General features: G+C 34.7%; 1 protein-coding gene across 4 annotated transcripts; it reads left to right on the top strand.

The window, feature by feature from the left end:
- Positions 1 to 16108: 16108 nt before the first annotated feature.
- On the top strand, positions 16109 to 22608 carry LOC110910249 (isoamylase 2, chloroplastic). 4 transcript variants are annotated; one of them, XM_035984107.1, is made up of 3 exons: positions 16109 to 16301; positions 18560 to 18811; positions 19944 to 22608. In XM_035984107.1, exon 3 carries the CDS (start codon positions 20010 to 20012, stop codon positions 22503 to 22505), a length of 2496 nt encoding a protein of 831 aa, XP_035840000.1. In that variant the 5' UTR covers positions 16109 to 16301; positions 18560 to 18811; positions 19944 to 20009; the 3' UTR covers positions 22506 to 22608. The 4 variants fall into 4 exon arrangements, with proteins under 4 accessions (XP_035840000.1, XP_022010634.1, XP_022010633.1 ...); XM_022154942.2 differs by lacking the exon at positions 18560 to 18811; XM_022154941.2 differs by lacking the exon at positions 18560 to 18811 and having other exon boundaries at positions 19917 to 22608.
- The last annotated feature ends 106 nt before the right edge of the window (positions 22609 to 22714 follow it).

Raw genomic sequence — 22714 nt, 5'->3', positions numbered from 1 at the left:
ATGTAAGAAGTCTTATATTAAAGGAAATCAAGGCGACCTCGTTTCTAGGTTTAGGATTAAATATAAGGCTCTTAAAAATAAGAAGTCATACAAAAAGGTATCAAACGGACTCCAATTGACCTCATTCAAGCGGCATTGGAACCGTCTCATCGAACTTTATGATGTGAGATTTTAGGTTTTCACTTTTGGATTTGTAGGTTGTAGATTTTAGAATTTTTGTTTATTATTGTTGTATTTTTTTTATTTATCATTGTGTCTTTTCTATATTTGCGTCATTGTGTCTTTTTTCATCGATATTGTGCTATATTTTTCGGAGTTGTGTTATATTTTGCTCGACATTGTGTCTTTGTACACTTTTTATTTTTAAAAGCCTTTTGTAGAATAAGTTAACCCATCGTTTCTATAGATAAAAAAATAAGATGGTGTAGGTTTATTATATCAAATCTTTGTATCTAATTTGATGTAAGTTGTAATCTTAGTTTCGAATTTCTTGCTAGAAGCTTTATTTTATATTATATTATATATTATAAATTATAAATTTGCAACATAATGTTGCATTGCAAGTTGTACATTTTGCATAAATGTTGTTTTATGTCTAACTTGGTTGTATTGTTGATTGTTAGTTTTGTAAGAGCTCCCTTTTTTGTCACATGTACAGCTGTGGTGTCCTTTTCCCTATGGTGTCCTTCTCCCTGTGTGTCTTCTTCTTTATTAGACATGTTGCTTTTTGTCCATTGCCTCACTTGTAATATATATATATATATATATAGAGAAAGTATAATGTACAAAATGGCTTAACCTACATTAACATACGCGACAGAATTTATAACGTGCGTAATTATTTTTTTCACCATTTTAACGTGCGTGATTATCACCTCCATGCGTGATTATCACCTCCCATGCGTGATTATCACCCAAAAATTGCTCCCATGCGTTATTAGGGCTCCCATGCGTGATTATTGCCCAGATCTGATGGTTGAGCGCGTCGCGTACGTGAAGTAGGATAAGGACTTTTGTATGTTAACCTTTCCCTATATATATATATATATATATATATATATATATATATATATATATATTAAAAATAGAATCCTATAAATAGTGTTTTAAATATTATAATAATATATATATAGTTGTTTTAATACTTTTATTATCTTCTTTACTTTTTTAGTTGGAAAAGCTTGTGTCAATCAGTATTGGTATTGAAAATACCGGTACGGTTATCGGTACATGAAGGTAAAAACCGACACCAACCTTGTACAGAAAACGCCAAAGTCGGTATCGAATGGATTTTGAAAATATTTTAGTTCGGGAAATTTGGTATTGCTACCCGGTACCATTTGCTCATCCCTAATCACGGGTACCGTACGAACAACAATGGTATCGTGCAACTTTTTTTGTTGATTTTCTTTAACTTTTAATGATTTATTTTTTTAGTTTCAAGGGTAGGGATGAGCTCGCTGCCAACCAATACCGAATCGGAACTGGTACCGAAAATACCAGTTACGGCACCGGTATATGAAGGTAAAAACCGGTAGTGAACCGGTATAAGGAACGCCAAAAGTCGTACTAAATTGGTACTTAAGATCTTTCGGTTCGGGAAATTCGGCACCGGTACCCAGTATCATTTACTCATCTCTGACCAGAGGTTTCATACGAACATCATTACCATACAACTTTTTTGGTTGATTTTCTTTTGGTTATCTTTTAGTGTTTTTTTTTCTATATTTTCTTTTTATTCTTGTCAGCGGTTCCATGCGCAACACGCTTGTAGTGATTTCAAAACACATGCAAACACAGACTAAACAACAAAAGACGTTCGCCGCAACGCGGCGATAGTAAAAACTAGTTTAATAAAAATCTCTTCTGCCGCACAGAAAAAAAGTTGGGACTTTCATTTATGTTACATCCCACAAGTTCTATAAAAAAATACTACTTAATAAGATACATTTATGTTACGGAGTATATAATTCAAGGGTTAGGATATAATAGAAAGTTTATTTGGCTAGGATGGGGTATGAAGTAATTTTGACCATCAATTGATTTAATCAAGGGCTAAGATTAAATGAGGGAAATTGAAGAGAAGAAAAGAGGCGCATGAATTTGTGTAAAGACATTCTAGTCAATCCAGAATAATAGTTTCGCTTTTCTCCAATTCCTCCCAATTTTTTAAACGTTAATAACTTTTTCATACGACATTATTTTTTTTATAAAAATTGCACCAAAAAAACGAGCGTTTTTTTATTTTAAAAACGAGTATACTATTGCTATATTTTCGATTTTTTTTTTCGAAAACCCAGTTGCGTAAAACGCAATGGAAAGAAACCCAGTTGCGCAAAACGCAATAGACAAAAAAAACGTAAAAAATGACTTTTTTTTTTAAAAACGCAATACACCAAAAACACAAAGAAATATCTTATTTGTAAAACGCAATGGCCAGAAAACACTTAAAAATGTCTTATTTCTAAAACGGAATGGCCTAAAGAAACACAAAAAATGTACTTTCTAAAACGCAATGGACTAAAAACACATAAAAATGTGTTTACCTAAAACACAATGGACTAAAAACACTTCAAAAATGTGTTTTTTCTAAAACGCAATGGCCAGAAAACAGTTAAAAATGTCTTATTTCTAAAAGGCAATGGTCTAAAAACACAAAAGAAAGTGTACTTTCTAAAACGTAATGGACTGAAAAAACATAAAAATATGTTTTACCTAAAACGAAATAGACAAAACATTTCAAAAATGTGTTTATCTAAAACGTATTGGCCAGAAAACACTTAAAAATGTCTTTTTTTTCTAAAACGCAATGGCATAAAAACACAAAAGAAAGTGTATTTTTTAAAACGCAATGGACTGAAAACACATAAAAATGTGTTTACCTAAAACGCAATGGACTAAAAACACTTCAAAAATGTGTTTTTCTAAAACGCAATGGCCAGAAAAAACATAAAACTGTCTTATTTCTAAAACGCAATGGACACGTAAAAACTGTCTGTGCATTGTCTAAACCAGGGAGTAGGAAATAAAAAAACTGTCTTATTTCTAAAGCTCGACCCTAGCCAGGGGCTGCCGCCCCTTGGACCCTGCTCCTAGGGGTGCTGCCCCCGGACCCCCGCCAAGATCGTAAAACGCAGTGACTCAATTCAAAACCCAAATCGTAAAAATGCAATTCAAAAATTTCTTACATAGATCGAAGCCGATTTCTTCATATTTCTTCAACGATTGACGAAATTTGAATGTTAGAAACACTTATCAGCGATCGAATCGAACGAATCGAGTGATTCGCTTCGAAATCACAGGAAAAAAATGAGATATTGTATGAAATTAAAATGGGTTTCTTCGAAAAAGCTGAAGAACACGTTGATCGGGTGTTTGAATCATTGATTGGTGACGAAAATCGCACTATAATGTAGTGATTATTGAGATTGAAAGTGAATAAATGGTTGAAGATGGTGAGTTTTGAAAATGGTGGGTTTTGAAGTTACTGGGGAGAAGAAGGAAGAAGAAAGGATACGATTGACTAAAATACCCTTACTCTTTATTTTAAATTTTGCCATATGTTATAATTATATTGATTTCTATCCTTCGTAACCAAAATAAACTTCCTATTTAATTCTCACCCTATAATTCAAATATAATATTAAACTAGGTTATAACTCCGTGTATTACACGGGGTTGAATAAATAAATTTTATATACTAAATAATAAAACAATATATCTTTAAAAACCTCATTTATTGTATGGGTTGAATAAATATAATTTTATATATTAAATAATAAAAAGTTATGTATATAAGAATCATATTGTACAGGTTGAACAAATGTAATTTTATATACCAAATAAAAAGATATCTTTAAAACCACGTGTATTACACGGGTTGAATAAATGTAATATTGTTTACCAAATAATAAAATAATACATCTTTAAAAACCTCATTTATTACACGAGTTGAATCAATTTAGTACCTGTTGATCTCAACCATTAGATACACTTTAAACCCTTTTTACACTATCGTTACCCTTTATCCATATTACATAAGAATAGATTGCCAAAAAAGGTTAAAACTTAACAATAAAATAACACATAACAATTATTATGTAAATATACTATTAAATTTATATATTTTTCTGGTTCACATTAATAGATAACTACAAATACATAAAATGAAAAATATAAAGCTGATTTAGTAAAAAAAAATTGGATTTATATATAATGTACAACCTAAGTTCTTCATTTCATTATTCAACATCTCAATTGACGTAAGTCAAGTTGCATTATTTTGAATATTAACCCAATGTTTTAAAAACTGGTTTAAATCGCCTGGTTGAACCGGTTAAACCGGATGCCGGATATTTGGCCGGCACGAATCATACCGGTAAACTATGGAAATAGCAAAGAAGTTGTACCGCCGGTAAATTGGGTTATACCGGTTTAAATTGGTATACCGGTACCTGTTCATACCGGGCAAAAGGTCAAAATTTTGAACTTTTAATTTTTAGGCGCCTAAAAAATGTGACTATTTACCTTCTTAGTTAAAGTGTAAAACTTAGTGTTTACAATTGACTATCCACATTATTTGAAGGTAAAACCCGGTCATGTACAAAAAATATTCCGATACGATAAAATCAATACTAATACCAGTTCGGTACTGATACCCGATACCATTTGCTTATTGTTAGTTTTGTAAGAGCTCCCTTTTTTGTCACATGTACAGCTGTGGTGTCCTTTTCCCTATGGTGTCCTTCTCCCTGTGTGTCTTCTTCTTTATTAGACATGTTGCTTTTTGTCCATTGCCTCACTTGTAATATATATATATATATATATAGAGAAAGTATAATGTACAAAATGGCTTAACCTACATTAACATACGCGACAGAATTTATAACGTGCGTAATTATTTTTTTCACCATTTTAACGTGCGTGATTATCACCTCCATGCGTGATTATCACCTCCCATGCGTGATTATCACCCAAAAATTGCTCCCATGCGTTATTAGGGCTCCCATGCGTGATTATTGCCCAGATCTGATGGTTGAGCGCGTCGCGTACGTGAAGTAGGATAAGGACTTTTGTATGTTAACCTTTCCCTATATATATATATATATATATATATATATATTAAAAATAGAATCCTATAAATAGTGTTTTAAATATTATAATAATATATATATAGTTGTTTTAATACTTTTATTATCTTCTTTACTTTTTTAGTTGGAAAAGCTTGTGTCAATCAGTATTGGTATTGAAAATACCGGTACGGTTATCGGTACATGAAGGTAAAAACCGACACCAACCTTGTACAGAAAACGCCAAAGTCGGTATCGAATGGATTTTGAAAATATTTTAGTTCGGGAAATTTGGTATTGCTACCCGGTACCATTTGCTCATCCCTAATCACGGGTACCGTACGAACAACAATGGTATCGTGCAACTTTTTTTGTTGATTTTCTTTAACTTTTAATGATTTATTTTTTTAGTTTCAAGGGTAGGGATGAGCTCGCTGCCAACCAATACCGAATCGGAACTGGTACCGAAAATACCAGTTACGGCACCGGTATATGAAGGTAAAAACCGGTAGTGAACCGGTATAAGGAACGCCAAAAGTCGTACTAAATTGGTACTTAAGATCTTTCGGTTCGGGAAATTCGGCACCGGTACCCAGTATCATTTACTCATCTCTGACCAGAGGTTTCATACGAACATCATTACCATACAACTTTTTTGGTTGATTTTCTTTTGGTTATCTTTTAGTGTTTTTTTTTCTATATTTTCTTTTTATTCTTGTCAGCGGTTCCATGCGCAACACGCTTGTAGTGATTTCAAAACACATGCAAACACAGACTAAACAACAAAAGACGTTCGCCGCAACGCGGCGATAGTAAAAACTAGTTTAATAAAAATCTCTTCTGCCGCACAGAAAAAAAGTTGGGACTTTCATTTATGTTACATCCCACAAGTTCTATAAAAAAATACTACTTAATAAGATACATTTATGTTACGGAGTATATAATTCAAGGGTTAGGATATAATAGAAAGTTTATTTGGCTAGGATGGGGTATGAAGTAATTTTGACCATCAATTGATTTAATCAAGGGCTAAGATTAAATGAGGGAAATTGAAGAGAAGAAAAGAGGCGCATGAATTTGTGTAAAGACATTCTAGTCAATCCAGAATAATAGTTTCGCTTTTCTCCAATTCCTCCCAATTTTTTAAACGTTAATAACTTTTTCATACGACATTATTTTTTTTATAAAAATTGCACCAAAAAAACGAGCGTTTTTTTATTTTAAAAACGAGTATACTATTGCTATATTTTCGATTTTTTTTTTCGAAAACCCAGTTGCGTAAAACGCAATGGAAAGAAACCCAGTTGCGCAAAACGCAATAGACAAAAAAAACGTAAAAAATGACTTTTTTTTTTAAAAACGCAATACACCAAAAACACAAAGAAATATCTTATTTGTAAAACGCAATGGCCAGAAAACACTTAAAAATGTCTTATTTCTAAAACGGAATGGCCTAAAGAAACACAAAAAATGTACTTTCTAAAACGCAATGGACTAAAAACACATAAAAATGTGTTTACCTAAAACACAATGGACTAAAAACACTTCAAAAATGTGTTTTTTCTAAAACGCAATGGCCAGAAAACAGTTAAAAATGTCTTATTTCTAAAAGGCAATGGTCTAAAAACACAAAAGAAAGTGTACTTTCTAAAACGTAATGGACTGAAAAAACATAAAAATATGTTTTACCTAAAACGAAATAGACAAAACATTTCAAAAATGTGTTTATCTAAAACGTATTGGCCAGAAAACACTTAAAAATGTCTTTTTTTTCTAAAACGCAATGGCATAAAAACACAAAAGAAAGTGTATTTTTTAAAACGCAATGGACTGAAAACACATAAAAATGTGTTTACCTAAAACGCAATGGACTAAAAACACTTCAAAAATGTGTTTTTCTAAAACGCAATGGCCAGAAAAAACATAAAACTGTCTTATTTCTAAAACGCAATGGACACGTAAAAACTGTCTGTGCATTGTCTAAACCAGGGAGTAGGAAATAAAAAAACTGTCTTATTTCTAAAGCTCGACCCTAGCCAGGGGCTGCCGCCCCTTGGACCCTGCTCCTAGGGGTGCTGCCCCCGGACCCCCGCCAAGATCGTAAAACGCAGTGACTCAATTCAAAACCCAAATCGTAAAAATGCAATTCAAAAATTTCTTACATAGATCGAAGCCGATTTCTTCATATTTCTTCAACGATTGACGAAATTTGAATGTTAGAAACACTTATCAGCGATCGAATCGAACGAATCGAGTGATTCGCTTCGAAATCACAGGAAAAAAATGAGATATTGTATGAAATTAAAATGGGTTTCTTCGAAAAAGCTGAAGAACACGTTGATCGGGTGTTTGAATCATTGATTGGTGACGAAAATCGCACTATAATGTAGTGATTATTGAGATTGAAAGTGAATAAATGGTTGAAGATGGTGAGTTTTGAAAATGGTGGGTTTTGAAGTTACTGGGGAGAAGAAGGAAGAAGAAAGGATACGATTGACTAAAATACCCTTACTCTTTATTTTAAATTTTGCCATATGTTATAATTATATTGATTTCTATCCTTCGTAACCAAAATAAACTTCCTATTTAATTCTCACCCTATAATTCAAATATAATATTAAACTAGGTTATAACTCCGTGTATTACACGGGGTTGAATAAATAAATTTTATATACTAAATAATAAAACAATATATCTTTAAAAACCTCATTTATTGTATGGGTTGAATAAATATAATTTTATATATTAAATAATAAAAAGTTATGTATATAAGAATCATATTGTACAGGTTGAACAAATGTAATTTTATATACCAAATAAAAAGATATCTTTAAAACCACGTGTATTACACGGGTTGAATAAATGTAATATTGTTTACCAAATAATAAAATAATACATCTTTAAAAACCTCATTTATTACACGAGTTGAATCAATTTAGTACCTGTTGATCTCAACCATTAGATACACTTTAAACCCTTTTTACACTATCGTTACCCTTTATCCATATTACATAAGAATAGATTGCCAAAAAAGGTTAAAACTTAACAATAAAATAACACATAACAATTATTATGTAAATATACTATTAAATTTATATATTTTTCTGGTTCACATTAATAGATAACTACAAATACATAAAATGAAAAATATAAAGCTGATTTAGTAAAAAAAAATTGGATTTATATATAATGTACAACCTAAGTTCTTCATTTCATTATTCAACATCTCAATTGACGTAAGTCAAGTTGCATTATTTTGAATATTAACCCAATGTTTTAAAAACTGGTTTAAATCGCCTGGTTGAACCGGTTAAACCGGATGCCGGATATTTGGCCGGCACGAATCATACCGGTAAACTATGGAAATAGCAAAGAAGTTGTACCGCCGGTAAATTGGGTTATACCGGTTTAAATTGGTATACCGGTACCTGTTCATACCGGGCAAAAGGTCAAAATTTTGAACTTTTAATTTTTAGGCGCCTAAAAAATGTGACTATTTACCTTCTTAGTTAAAGTGTAAAACTTAGTGTTTACAATTGACTATCCACATTATTTGAAGGTAAAACCCGGTCATGTACAAAAAATATTCCGATACGATAAAATCAATACTAATACCAGTTCGGTACTGATACCCGATACCATTTGCTTATTGTTAGTTTTGTAAGAGCTCCCTTTTTTGTCACATGTACAGCTGTGGTGTCCTTTTCCCTATGGTGTCCTTCTCCCTGTGTGTCTTCTTCTTTATTAGACATGTTGCTTTTTGTCCATTGCCTCACTTGTAATATATATATATATATATATAGAGAAAGTATAATGTACAAAATGGCTTAACCTACATTAACATACGCGACAGAATTTATAACGTGCGTAATTATTTTTTTCACCATTTTAACGTGCGTGATTATCACCTCCATGCGTGATTATCACCTCCCATGCGTGATTATCACCCAAAAATTGCTCCCATGCGTTATTAGGGCTCCCATGCGTGATTATTGCCCAGATCTGATGGTTGAGCGCGTCGCGTACGTGAAGTAGGATAAGGACTTTTGTATGTTAACCTTTCCCTATATATATATATATATATATATATATATATATATTAAAAATAGAATCCTATAAATAGTGTTTTAAATATTATAATAATATATATATAGTTGTTTTAATACTTTTATTATCTTCTTTACTTTTTTAGTTGGAAAAGCTTGTGTCAATCAGTATTGGTATTGAAAATACCGGTACGGTTATCGGTACATGAAGGTAAAAACCGACACCAACCTTGTACAGAAAACGCCAAAGTCGGTATCGAATGGATTTTGAAAATATTTTAGTTCGGGAAATTTGGTATTGCTACCCGGTACCATTTGCTCATCCCTAATCACGGGTACCGTACGAACAACAATGGTATCGTGCAACTTTTTTTGTTGATTTTCTTTAACTTTTAATGATTTATTTTTTTAGTTTCAAGGGTAGGGATGAGCTCGCTGCCAACCAATACCGAATCGGAACTGGTACCGAAAATACCAGTTACGGCACCGGTATATGAAGGTAAAAACCGGTAGTGAACCGGTATAAGGAACGCCAAAAGTCGTACTAAATTGGTACTTAAGATCTTTCGGTTCGGGAAATTCGGCACCGGTACCCAGTATCATTTACTCATCTCTGACCAGAGGTTTCATACGAACATCATTACCATACAACTTTTTTGGTTGATTTTCTTTTGGTTATCTTTTAGTGTTTTTTTTTCTATATTTTCTTTTTATTCTTGTCAGCGGTTCCATGCGCAACACGCTTGTAGTGATTTCAAAACACATGCAAACACAGACTAAACAACAAAAGACGTTCGCCGCAACGCGGCGATAGTAAAAACTAGTTTAATAAAAATCTCTTCTGCCGCACAGAAAAAAAGTTGGGACTTTCATTTATGTTACATCCCACAAGTTCTATAAAAAAATACTACTTAATAAGATACATTTATGTTACGGAGTATATAATTCAAGGGTTAGGATATAATAGAAAGTTTATTTGGCTAGGATGGGGTATGAAGTAATTTTGACCATCAATTGATTTAATCAAGGGCTAAGATTAAATGAGGGAAATTGAAGAGAAGAAAAGAGGCGCATGAATTTGTGTAAAGACATTCTAGTCAATCCAGAATAATAGTTTCGCTTTTCTCCAATTCCTCCCAATTTTTTAAACGTTAATAACTTTTTCATACGACATTATTTTTTTTATAAAAATTGCACCAAAAAAACGAGCGTTTTTTTATTTTAAAAACGAGTATACTATTGCTATATTTTCGATTTTTTTTTTCGAAAACCCAGTTGCGTAAAACGCAATGGAAAGAAACCCAGTTGCGCAAAACGCAATAGACAAAAAAAACGTAAAAAATGACTTTTTTTTTAAAAAACGCAATACACCAAAAACACAAAGAAATATCTTATTTGTAAAACGCAATGGCCAGAAAACACTTAAAAATGTCTTATTTCTAAAACGGAATGGCCTAAAGAAACACAAAAAATGTACTTTCTAAAACGCAATGGACTAAAAACACATAAAAATGTGTTTACCTAAAACACAATGGACTAAAAACACTTCAAAAATGTGTTTTTTCTAAAACGCAATGGCCAGAAAACAGTTAAAAATGTCTTATTTCTAAAAGGCAATGGTCTAAAAACACAAAAGAAAGTGTACTTTCTAAAACGTAATGGACTGAAAAAACATAAAAATATGTTTTACCTAAAACGAAATAGACAAAACATTTCAAAAATGTGTTTATCTAAAACGTATTGGCCAGAAAACACTTAAAAATGTCTTTTTTTTCTAAAACGCAATGGCATAAAAACACAAAAGAAAGTGTATTTTTTAAAACGCAATGGACTGAAAACACATAAAAATGTGTTTACCTAAAACGCAATGGACTAAAAACACTTCAAAAATGTGTTTTTCTAAAACGCAATGGCCAGAAAAAACATAAAACTGTCTTATTTCTAAAACGCAATGGACACGTAAAAACTGTCTGTGCATTGTCTAAACCAGGGAGTAGGAAATAAAAAAACTGTCTTATTTCTAAAGCTCGACCCTAGCCAGGGGCTGCCGCCCCTTGGACCCTGCTCCTAGGGGTGCTGCCCCCGGACCCCCGCCAAGATCGTAAAACGCAGTGACTCAATTCAAAACCCAAATCGTAAAAATGCAATTCAAAAATTTCTTACATAGATCGAAGCCGATTTCTTCATATTTCTTCAACGATTGACGAAATTTGAATGTTAGAAACACTTATCAGCGATCGAATCGAACGAATCGAGTGATTCGCTTCGAAATCACAGGAAAAAAATGAGATATTGTATGAAATTAAAATGGGTTTCTTCGAAAAAGCTGAAGAACACGTTGATCGGGTGTTTGAATCATTGATTGGTGACGAAAATCGCACTATAATGTAGTGATTATTGAGATTGAAAGTGAATAAATGGTTGAAGATGGTGAGTTTTGAAAATGGTGGGTTTTGAAGTTACTGGGGAGAAGAAGGAAGAAGAAAGGATACGATTGACTAAAATACCCTTACTCTTTATTTTAAATTTTGCCATATGTTATAATTATATTGATTTCTATCCTTCGTAACCAAAATAAACTTCCTATTTAATTCTCACCCTATAATTCAAATATAATATTAAACTAGGTTATAACTCCGTGTATTACACGGGGTTGAATAAATAAATTTTATATACTAAATAATAAAACAATATATCTTTAAAAACCTCATTTATTGTATGGGTTGAATAAATATAATTTTATATATTAAATAATAAAAAGTTATGTATATAAGAATCATATTGTACAGGTTGAACAAATGTAATTTTATATACCAAATAAAAAGATATCTTTAAAACCACGTGTATTACACGGGTTGAATAAATGTAATATTGTTTACCAAATAATAAAATAATACATCTTTAAAAACCTCATTTATTACACGAGTTGAATCAATTTAGTACCTGTTGATCTCAACCATTAGATACACTTTAAACCCTTTTTACACTATCGTTACCCTTTATCCATATTACATAAGAATAGATTGCCAAAAAAGGTTAAAACTTAACAATAAAATAACACATAACAATTATTATGTAAATATACTATTAAATTTATATATTTTTCTGGTTCACATTAATAGATAACTACAAATACATAAAATGAAAAATATAAAGCTGATTTAGTAAAAAAAAATTGGATTTATATATAATGTACAACCTAAGTTCTTCATTTCATTATTCAACATCTCAATTGACGTAAGTCAAGTTGCATTATTTTGAATATTAACCCAATGTTTTAAAAACTGGTTTAAATCGCCTGGTTGAACCGGTTAAACCGGATGCCGGATATTTGGCCGGCACGAATCATACCGGTAAACTATGGAAATAGCAAAGAAGTTGTACCGCCGGTAAATTGGGTTATACCGGTTTAAATTGGTATACCGGTACCTGTTCATACCGGGCAAAAGGTCAAAATTTTGAACTTTTAATTTTTAGGCGCCTAAAAAATGTGACTATTTACCTTCTTAGTTAAAGTGTAAAACTTAGTGTTTACAATTGACTATCCACATTATTTGAAGGTAAAACCCGGTCATGTACAAAAAATATTCCGATACGATAAAATCAATACTAATACCAGTTCGGTACTGATACCCGATACCATTTGCTTATTGTGTTAATGTTGTCAAAACATCTACCGTCGTGGACCAGATGGTTGTCGCCACTGCCATTGAACCGGTTGTTTTTTCTTCACCCAAACGAATCGGAAGTATACGAATGAGGATTTTGGAATTAGGGTTTGTACATAGAAGATGAGAAGGGAAAGAGGATATCAATAATAAAAAGTACACAATACTAAAAAACTTTCTACTGCTTATCATTAACAATATAATTAAATGAATAACATTAAATAATAATAATAAAGATAAAAGAAAAAGACTATATATTAACAATATTAATAGTTTGATATAACGTGAGAAATTATTATTTTGTTATTTAATTTATTTATTTAATTTAACATTAATTTAATATAGATAAATAGAATATTATTAATTTGATATAACGTGAGAAATTATTATTTTATTATTTAATTTATTTATTTAATTTAACATAGATAAATAGGAAATAAATATAACGTGAGAAATTATTGTTCTGTTATTTAATTTATTTATTTAATTTAACATTAATTTAATATAGATAAATAGAATATTATTAGTTTGATATAACGTGAGAAATTATTATTTTGTTATTTAATTTATTTGTTTAATTTAACATAGATAAATAGAAAATAAGGTGAGAAAGCATGAGGAAGTGACATGTGTCCCAAAACAGGTTTCGTTTATTATAGAGTATAGATTAATCTATAGTTCATTCCTCGTTTAATATAATAATCTTCTGATAATTTTGTTTCTTGTCAGAAGAAACAAAATATTGTTTTAATACTTAAGTAGTATTAATAAAACTTTGAAGAGTAAAATCCTAAAATGGTTCCTGAGTTTAGGCCATTTTTGTTACTTCAGTATAAAAATGATACATTTTGTATCTGTATTCCTGAGGTTTCATTTTGTTGCCATTTTCATCAAATTTACAAACTGTGTTAGAATTTTCTGTTAACTTCTCTCATTTTTTTTTTGTCATTTTCCTCTTTTAATTAAAATATATTATGACATGAGAATACGATTGTACCCTTCATTTAAATGAGTAAACGACAAAAAAGGGGAGAAACTAACATAAAATTCTAGCCCGGTTTACCAATTGTGTTTAAAGAAACTAGGGGCTGTTTGGCAACTTCTGAATGGTTAAGTGCTGAACCAGTAAGAGGTCTGAACTATTAAGTGCTGAACCAGTAAGAGATCTGAACCATTAAGAGCCAGTATAGTATGATGCTTAACTGTTCATAGGTAAATATCTGACCAATTCAGATTAGAGGTTTTAACCATTCAGACTCAAGTATAATGCTTAACCATTCAGAGGCAAATATCTGAACCATCCATACATTTGCTCACAAAACAAACAGTCTGAACCATTAAGTATTGAACCAGTAAGAGGTCCGAACCATTAAAAGGCTCATTAAGATGTAAACAAACAACCCCTAAGTTCGAATAAATAAACCATACATGCGTTATTCTATAACATAATAAAATGAGTAAACTGCCATTTTGGTCCCTGAGGTTTGGGTAGTTTTGCCACTTTAGTCCAAATCTCAACCTTTTGCATCTGGGTCCCTGTGGTTTCAGTTTTGTTGCCATTTTGGTCCAAAAGTGAAATCAGGTCATATTTCTTAGATTAGATCATGTTTTTTTGTCGTTTTCTTCAGGGATAAAATGGTCATTTCCTTTTTATTTTATTTAAAGCTTTTATTAAACAATATTATCTTGTGGGTCCCACCACACCCCCACTCCTTCTTCTTCTACCCCCATTCCTATGCATCTCTCCTGTAAACGTCACAAACAAAACCCCAAACAGAAATTCAGTTAGCAAAATCTACGTCATCGATCAACATCCTCCATCTCCGATCTCCAACATCATTTACGTCATTCGATCAACATCCTCCATCTCCGGCCGCCATCACTGTCAGTACCTTCGTCATACCCGGTACAACATCATCTCCGATCACCTTCTCCAACATCATCTCCGATCACTACCTCCGGTCGCCATTACCATCAGTACAACCTCCATCAACACACCTTCACCACAACCTTTATTCTTCACTATCCATCACCGTAAATCCACCAAAGCAACCACATTCAACCACATCGTTCACCACCATAATCGTACCCCACTGTTATTCCGTCAGATATAGAGAGATATTTAGAGAGAAAGTCGGAAGGATGAGAGAGAGAGAGTGATGTCAGAGATAGAGTGGAGATCAGAGTTGCAGAGCTGGTTACCGGTAACGGTGATGACCGATGAATCGTTCCGATCTCTTGTTTCGTTGATGGAGGCGTCAGAATCTGCTAAGGAGTTGCTCAGATTGGGGAGTGAAGGGAGTAAGATTTATTTGGTATGGTTTTTGGAATTGAATCTGGTGATTGTTTTTTTAGGGTTTTGGTTATGTTTGTGTGGATTTGGGAGGTTTGATTGTGTTTTTGAAGGATTGATTTGGTGTGAATTGTTGTGGTGTTTGTAGAGATTGTTGCTGTTGTTGATTGTGTGAATTGTTGTGGTGTTTGTAGAGCTGGTTACCACGATCATTGCATTACAATTAATAAAAGCTTAAATAAAATAAAAAAGAAATGACCAAATTACCCCTGGAGAAAAGGACAAAACATCAATTTAGTTTGAGGAATTTGAGCTGATTTCAGTTTTGGACCAAAATGAAGGGTCAAGTTATTCTATAAAGGCTTCTAACTGTAAGAAGTGTAAGAAAGATTTATAGAGTGACAAGTGTCCAATAACCTAAAACTAAACCCACTACATCACCACCAGAAACCTAAACACCCACCCGCACCCCACCCCACCACCACCCAAAAACCTAACCCCCCCCCCCCCCGCGGCAAAAAAACAAAAAACAAAAAAAACTATACCTCACCAAAAAACCCCCAAAAAACCTAAACCCCCCCACCCCCCCCCCCCAAAAAAAACCTAACCCCCCACCCCCCACCCCCAAAAACCTAAAAAAAAATCTAAAAAAAAAACTAAACACCCACCCCCTCGGCAAAAAAAAAAAAAATTTTTTTTTTTTAGGGTGGGTGATGTGGGGGGGGGGGGGTTGGGGGTTTAGGTTTTTGGTGGTGGTGGATGTTTAAGGTTTTTTTTTTTTTTTTTAGTGGGGTTTTTTTGTGTAGTGGGTTTTTTTAGGTTATTTGACACTTGTCGCTCTATAAATCCTTCTTACACTTCTTACCATTAGGATTCTTTGTATTTAATCCTAATCCCCAAAAGGACATCAAAACTAAAACCACAAGGACCCAAATACAAAAAATTTAAAAGATACAAAAGATTTAAAATTTGAAAGGGACCAAAATCGCAGTTTACTCAAATAAAATAGTATCAAATGTCGATCTTTGGTCTAAAATAAACCTTTGATAGATCACAGCCAATCACCCCTTGAAAACAGAGATATAACTGCTTCGAAATTCGCACATTCTCACACCACTAAATCCCAAATTCTACTCAATTCGAGTCGAATTTCGATATTTTTCATCATCTTCACGGAAATTCAGTTCAATTTCAGATTTTCCGGTGCTCGTGTATCACAAATGCTGTGAGTTTTCGACTATTTTCTATCTTTATGTCATCGTTTTCCTTGAATTTCACAGCATCTGATCTGATTAGGTCTAAATATCTTCAATTCATCTTCTAAATGTTAAAATCTTATCGGCGTTACGGATATTGATTATTCCTAGGGTTTCTAAACTGAATTTTTATAGATTAGGGTGTAAGGGGTGCTCACCTAATAGGTGAGTCCCCATCTTACACGTAACCAATCAGATCAAGCCACGTCAACTCCCCTAATACACTCCCCTAATACCCCTTTTTGATGGCGGCACTCACCTATTAGGGGAGTTTTTTTTTTCTAAAATAATGCATGTTTTATAAATTAAAAAAAGATTAATAAAAATAAAAATTAAATAAAAGACATTTCATTAAATTAAAAAAAAAACATTCGAACTAGAAAAAAAAATACATTCAACCTAGAAAAATATAAAAACAAACTACTCCTCGTCCGAATCAACTTCAAGGTGAGGCAAATCTAAACTTCCGAGATGCTCAACGAGATCGTGTTTTAGCCTCCAATGCGTGTCTTCGTCAATGAGCTCCGTATAGGCTGTATCATCGAAGACGGGTTCCACTGGAGGATCTTGAATATGAACCGGTGCTATCGCCCTTCCGTCGTCTTTTATAATCATGTTGTGTAAAATAAGGCACGTATACACGATGGACCTTATCTTTCTCACCGTTTTCGAACGCATTGGACGATTTAGTATTCCCCACTTCGACTTTAACACACCAAACGCCCGTTCCACATCTTTTCTTGCGGCCTCGTGTTGCCTCTTGAACTTTTTTTCGTTCGGGTCGTGTGGATATGGAAAAGACTTCACAAACACGGACCAGGTAGGGTAGATCCCATCAGTAAGATAATACCCGCGTTTGTATAAGTGGTTGTTCACTTGTTCCGTTTCGTTGAGCAAGAAATAACGGAGATTGTTGCAGCACGTTGATGTCGTTTTGTGAACCCGCTGGCCCACAAAAAGCATGCCAAATCCACAAATCTTGAGACGCTACCGCTTCCAACATAACCGTCGGGTATTGATGATCGCCTCTCATGTATTGTCCACGCAATTCTGTGGGGCACATTCTCCAGACGAAGTGTGTACAATCCAGACTCCCTAACATACCAGGTAGGTGATGCCTATCCTCATGAGCCTGATACAATAGCGCGATGTCGTGGCTCGTTGGTCTACGTAGGAATTCACCGCCATACCTTTTACATACCGTCTCGCAGAAATATTCAAGGCACTCACGAGAGGTCCTTTCAGACATATTTAAATACTCGTCCCCCTCGTCTGGTGGGTTACCGGTTGCAAGTTGTTTAATTGCCGAAGTAACCTTTTGCAAGGGTGTAAAGCTTTTCTTCATTCTCCCGTCTAAGCCTTCTTGAAACCACTCGTCATACGCTTCCACGTCACTAACAATTTTTAGGAACAAAGACTTGGACATACGAAACCTGTGACGAAAAGTATCTTCACTAAATTTTGGATTTTCATCAAAATAATCGGCCATGAGTGTCTCGTGGCCCCCCACACGATCTCGACGGACATAATTTTTTTTACTAGACGATGCCGTGTCTAGTAGCTCCGCTTGTTGGATGAGATTTTGGAAGAAAACTAAGCTACTATCGCTTGACGATGCATCTCCATCGTCGGGAAAGTCGGGTAGGGTAGAAAGAAACGGGAACTTGGAATCCATTTTGTGTTTGAAAGATTGAGAGGAATGAGAGTTTTAGTGTGGGTTTGAGAGTTGTGAATGTGGTAAAAAAATGAATTAGATTGGTTAGTATATATTGTTTAAAAAAAATTGATTTTTTTTTTTTATTAAAATCGACCGTTTACCAACGGTCATATCATCGTTCAACGTGCAAAATCAAGCGGTAAGGCCACACCCAAAAGCCACCCCGATTCGGGACCCCGCGGGGATGGCGGCGGTGTTCCCGATCGGGGAAAGGCTTCACCGATCCACTCCCCGAATGCGCCCCGTACACCCTTATTGCCGTACGGATATGAATTTCGTTGTTGCTTATTGATATAATCTCAAATGCTGTGAGCTTTTGTGTATTTTGGACTTTAGTTTCATTGTTTTCGGTGAACTTCATAGAATCTGATATGATTATGTCTAAATGTCTTTAATTTGTAATCTGTGTATTTATATCTGATGTCATAAGGATTTACAACTGATCGGCGTTTCGGATATTTTTATCGATTGTTCGAAGGTTTTATAATGTGTATATGTGTGGGCGCTCAGGGGGCAAAAGTGAAAGTGCACTAAGTTTAACGTTATTTTGCTAATTTCGTGAAAATAACGTTAAAAAGAGGGGATGGTTAATCATGCATCATGTGGTGGCGCTGATAGCCGAAAGACAAGGGGGTACATGCACTAATCGGCAGTTGTCTCAATTGCTGAGTGTTATGTGCCTTATGTCCAAGGCTTGATGCAAAACTACTATCGAGCCGGGGGTCTCACTGGAAGCAGCCTCTCTATTCCTACAGGGTAGAGGTAAGACTGTCTACATCTTACCCTCCTCAGACCCTACCTTACCTTTGCTATTGGTCGGATTTACTGAGTATGATGAGTATGATGATGATGATGATGATGATGATGTTCGAAGGTTTTATAAACTAAATTTTAATCGAAATATTGCGATACGAATATGAGTTAGTTGTTTATTATGATTTTTGTAATTGCATTTATGGTGATGTTATATCCGTTGTACCGAAATATAAGCACAGGTTCGCTTATGATAATCACATTCTTGCACCGAGATATAACAGAATTTCATCTTTTGTTCCATTGTATTATTTTCGTGCGATTGCATGTAAAAAATGTACCAGGATACTTCACCTTTTATACCAATTATTGTAACAATCTTACATACAATTGCTCGCAAATGTAAGCGTGTCGTACATAAATACATAATGACAATAGGTAAAGTAAGTTGTATACAATAGAAAAAGGGTGAATGATTCCACCCTTCTACAATTGATATAAAAGCGCGCCTGAGGCGCGCCTAGGCGCGAGGCGCACTAAGGCGCAGCCTCTGGGGCTTTTTCGCTCAGTGCCTTGTGTAATTACAAGAAGCGCCCAAAAAGCGCAAATTTTAGGGTTTTTTGGGGGGCTTTTTGGCTTGAGGCGCGCGCCTCACGTACCTGAGGCGTTTTACTGCAGAAAAATGTTGTACCTTGGGTTTTTTGACTTGTACATGTAAGTAAAATGGTATAAAAGCCTTATTTATAGCTATATTTTGGTTAAAGGAAGCTAAAAACTATGGGATATGTATGGGATATATAAAAAAAATTATATAAACATCTTGCGCCTCGGGTACAAAAAGCCCACCGCTTTTGCGCTTCGCGCCTCAATTTTAGACCTCGTCACTTTTGTGCACCTCTCGCTTTTTCAAACCAAGGGTGAATGTATGTTGCATTTGGGTGCAATTAACCCTTTTACATGACTAGGTGATGTTTCTACAACTCTTGATCTGTGCAAAGTATGATATGCAGACTCTAATTATTGAATGGAGGGAGTAGGTTAAGTTAATCATTGACTGCTTTTGTAATCAACATTTGAGTGATTTTCATTTATCATTTATTTTAATTTTGTTTAGGGTGCTGATTCCTGTTACTGTACGCAGAGAAAGATCGAGAACTGATTAGAATAAGTTTGGTTTCTGCAAGTTATATGTCTGCAGTCTGCACTCATGTCAATGCTTTCATTATCCTCTGCTACTCAGCCTACTTGCTTAACCTGTGGAACCATTAAAATCTCCAAATTAATAATTGCTGATAGTTGCAAATATGGTAGAAGAGCGACACAAAGTTTTGGAAGAATGGATCTCGGACAGAACCTAGTGTTTGGGAAAACCGCAAAAAACATTATCAAAGGTTTGTACCACAATCCTAGGTTTGGAATTTTGGCTGCCTCGACTCTTCCCGTTATTCAAACCGCTGAAAAATTATCCACTTATTTATTCAGAACAGAGAAGGGTGGAAATGTGACGGTTATTATTACTAGGTTAAAAGATGGAAAATATGGAGTAAATGTAGAAATTTCCTCTTTGCAACTTACCGGCAATGATGCCGACATAATTATGAGCTGGGGCGTGTTCAGATCCGATTCGTCATCACGGATCCCTATACATTCAAGCGATTCCGGAATCTTTGAAACCCCTTTTGCGATCGATTCTCTAAACAAGTTTTCAGCTGAATTGGAGTTCGATGCGAGTTTAGCTCCGTTTTACATTTCATTTTTGTTAAAATGGCATCTCGATGGTGAAACGGTTGAAATCAAAAGCCATCGAAAGACAAATTTTTGTTTTCCGGTGGGTGTAAAATCCGGACGTCCGGGTCCACTTGGCGTTTCGTATTCAGCTGATGGATCGTTAAATTTTGCTCTTTTTTCAAGAAACGCGAAAAGCGTGATCTTGTGCTTGTTTGATGACAGTTCCAGTGAAGAACCCGTTATAGAGATTGATTTAGATCCGTATGTTAACCGATCAGGTGACATATGGCATGTTTCAATGGATAATGCTATGAACTTTGTGTCATACGGTTATCGGGTCAAAAATGATGGTCAAGAAAAGTCTTCCGTTGTACTAGATCCTTATTCCAAGGTCATTGCAGAGAATTCGCTTGGGAAAATATGTAAAGAACCTACTTTCGATTGGAGTGATGATGTCAGACCGAACTTACCAATGGAGAAACTAACGGTTTATCGGTTAAACGTGATGGATTTCACGAGGGACGCGTCGAGTAACTTACCAGACGAAATCCGGGGGACCTTTTCTGCCATTAGTGAAAAGTTGCATCATTTGAAAGATTTGGGTGTTAATGCAGTCTTGTTAGAACCAATAGCTCCGTATGATAAGCTAAAAGGACCGTATTACCCTTCGCATTTCTTTTCACCACAAAACTCATATGGACCTCATGGTGACTCTACATCAACGATTAACTCAATGAACGAAATGGTGAAAAGATTACACGCGAACGGGATCGAGGTTTTACTAGAAGTCGTTGTCACTCATACGTGTGATAGTTCATCACTGGCGAAAATAGATAAACCGTCTTATTATTATTCCAATAATGCCCTCAACTGTGCCCATCCGGTTGTTCAACAATTGATACTAGATAGTCTTAAACATTGGGTGATCAACTACCATATTGACGGGTTTTGTTTCATCGATTCTTCTTCTATGATTAACGGGTTTAATGGAGAACATCTTTCTCGCCCACCTTTAATCGAAGCAATCGCGTTCGATCCTGTACTCTCAAAAACCAAGATCATCGCTGATTCATTCGACCCGCTTCTAAATTCCACAAAAGAAATCCAGTTTCCTCATTGGAAGAAATGGGCTGAAATGAATTCCAGATTCTGCAGTGATGTGAGAAACTATCTAAGAGGTGAGAGTCTCGTTAGTAATCTTGCGACCCGCTTATGTGGCAGTGGTGATATCTTCTTAAACGGGCGTGGGCCCGCTTTTTCGTTCAACTTCGTGGCCCGAAACCACGGGCTTTCTCTTGTGGACTTGGTGAGCTTTAGTAGCGCCTCAGAGTTAAGTTGGAACTGCGGCGAAGAAGGCGCGACGAAAAAGAGAACCGTGCTCGAAACTAGACTAAAACAAATTCGGAATTTTCTTTTTATTTTATATGTTTCGTTGGGTGTTCCGGTTCTTAATATGGGAGATGAATGTGGTCAATCATCAGGTGGGAAGATTTCGGTTAAAGAGCGAAAACCGTTTAACTGGAAATCTTTGAAAACCGGGTTCGCGGTCCAAACGATTGAATTCATTTCGTTCTTGAGTTCGTTAAAGATCAAACGAAGTGATCTTCTTCAAAGGAGGGAGTTTTTAAAAGTCGAGAATATCGACTGGTATGGACCGGATTTATCTCTGCCAAATTGGGAAGATCCTACAAGCAAATTCTTAGCTATGAGTTTGAAGTGTGACCAAAATGATGAAAACGCGTTGACTAGTGACATGTTTGTCGCTTTTAACGGTGGAGATAGTCCGGTAACCGCCACTTTGCCGCCACCTCGGTTGGGTATGGAGTGGGTTCGGTTGGTGGATACGGGTCTTCCATATCCGGGCTTCTTCTCAACGACGGGTGAACCTGTCGTTGAGAAGATTCCGGGGTCACTTGGTTATCAGATGACACCTCATAGTTGTGTTTTGCTTGAGGCTAGGAATGTAGATGGTTAATGCTCATTTATTGGTACATTGATGTGATTCTTGAGCTTTGCTTGTCATAAAGAATATAGTTTTTTGTTTATGTTAATAAAAGGTATTACATTTTTTATTAGAATACTAAGGGGGCGTTTGCTTCTTCAGCGACTGTTTGCTTCTTCAGCGACTGCTCGCAAAATTTCGGGACGAAATTTCTTTCAACTTGAGGAATAGGTTGCTTGCGA

This window comes from Helianthus annuus, chromosome 15, assembly GCF_002127325.2.
Source record: "Helianthus annuus cultivar XRQ/B chromosome 15, HanXRQr2.0-SUNRISE, whole genome shotgun sequence".
Taxonomy (NCBI): Eukaryota; Viridiplantae; Streptophyta; class Magnoliopsida; order Asterales; family Asteraceae; genus Helianthus; species Helianthus annuus.
The sequence above is the reverse complement of the archived record's forward strand: the minus strand, read 5'-3'. Positions and strand labels throughout refer to the sequence as shown.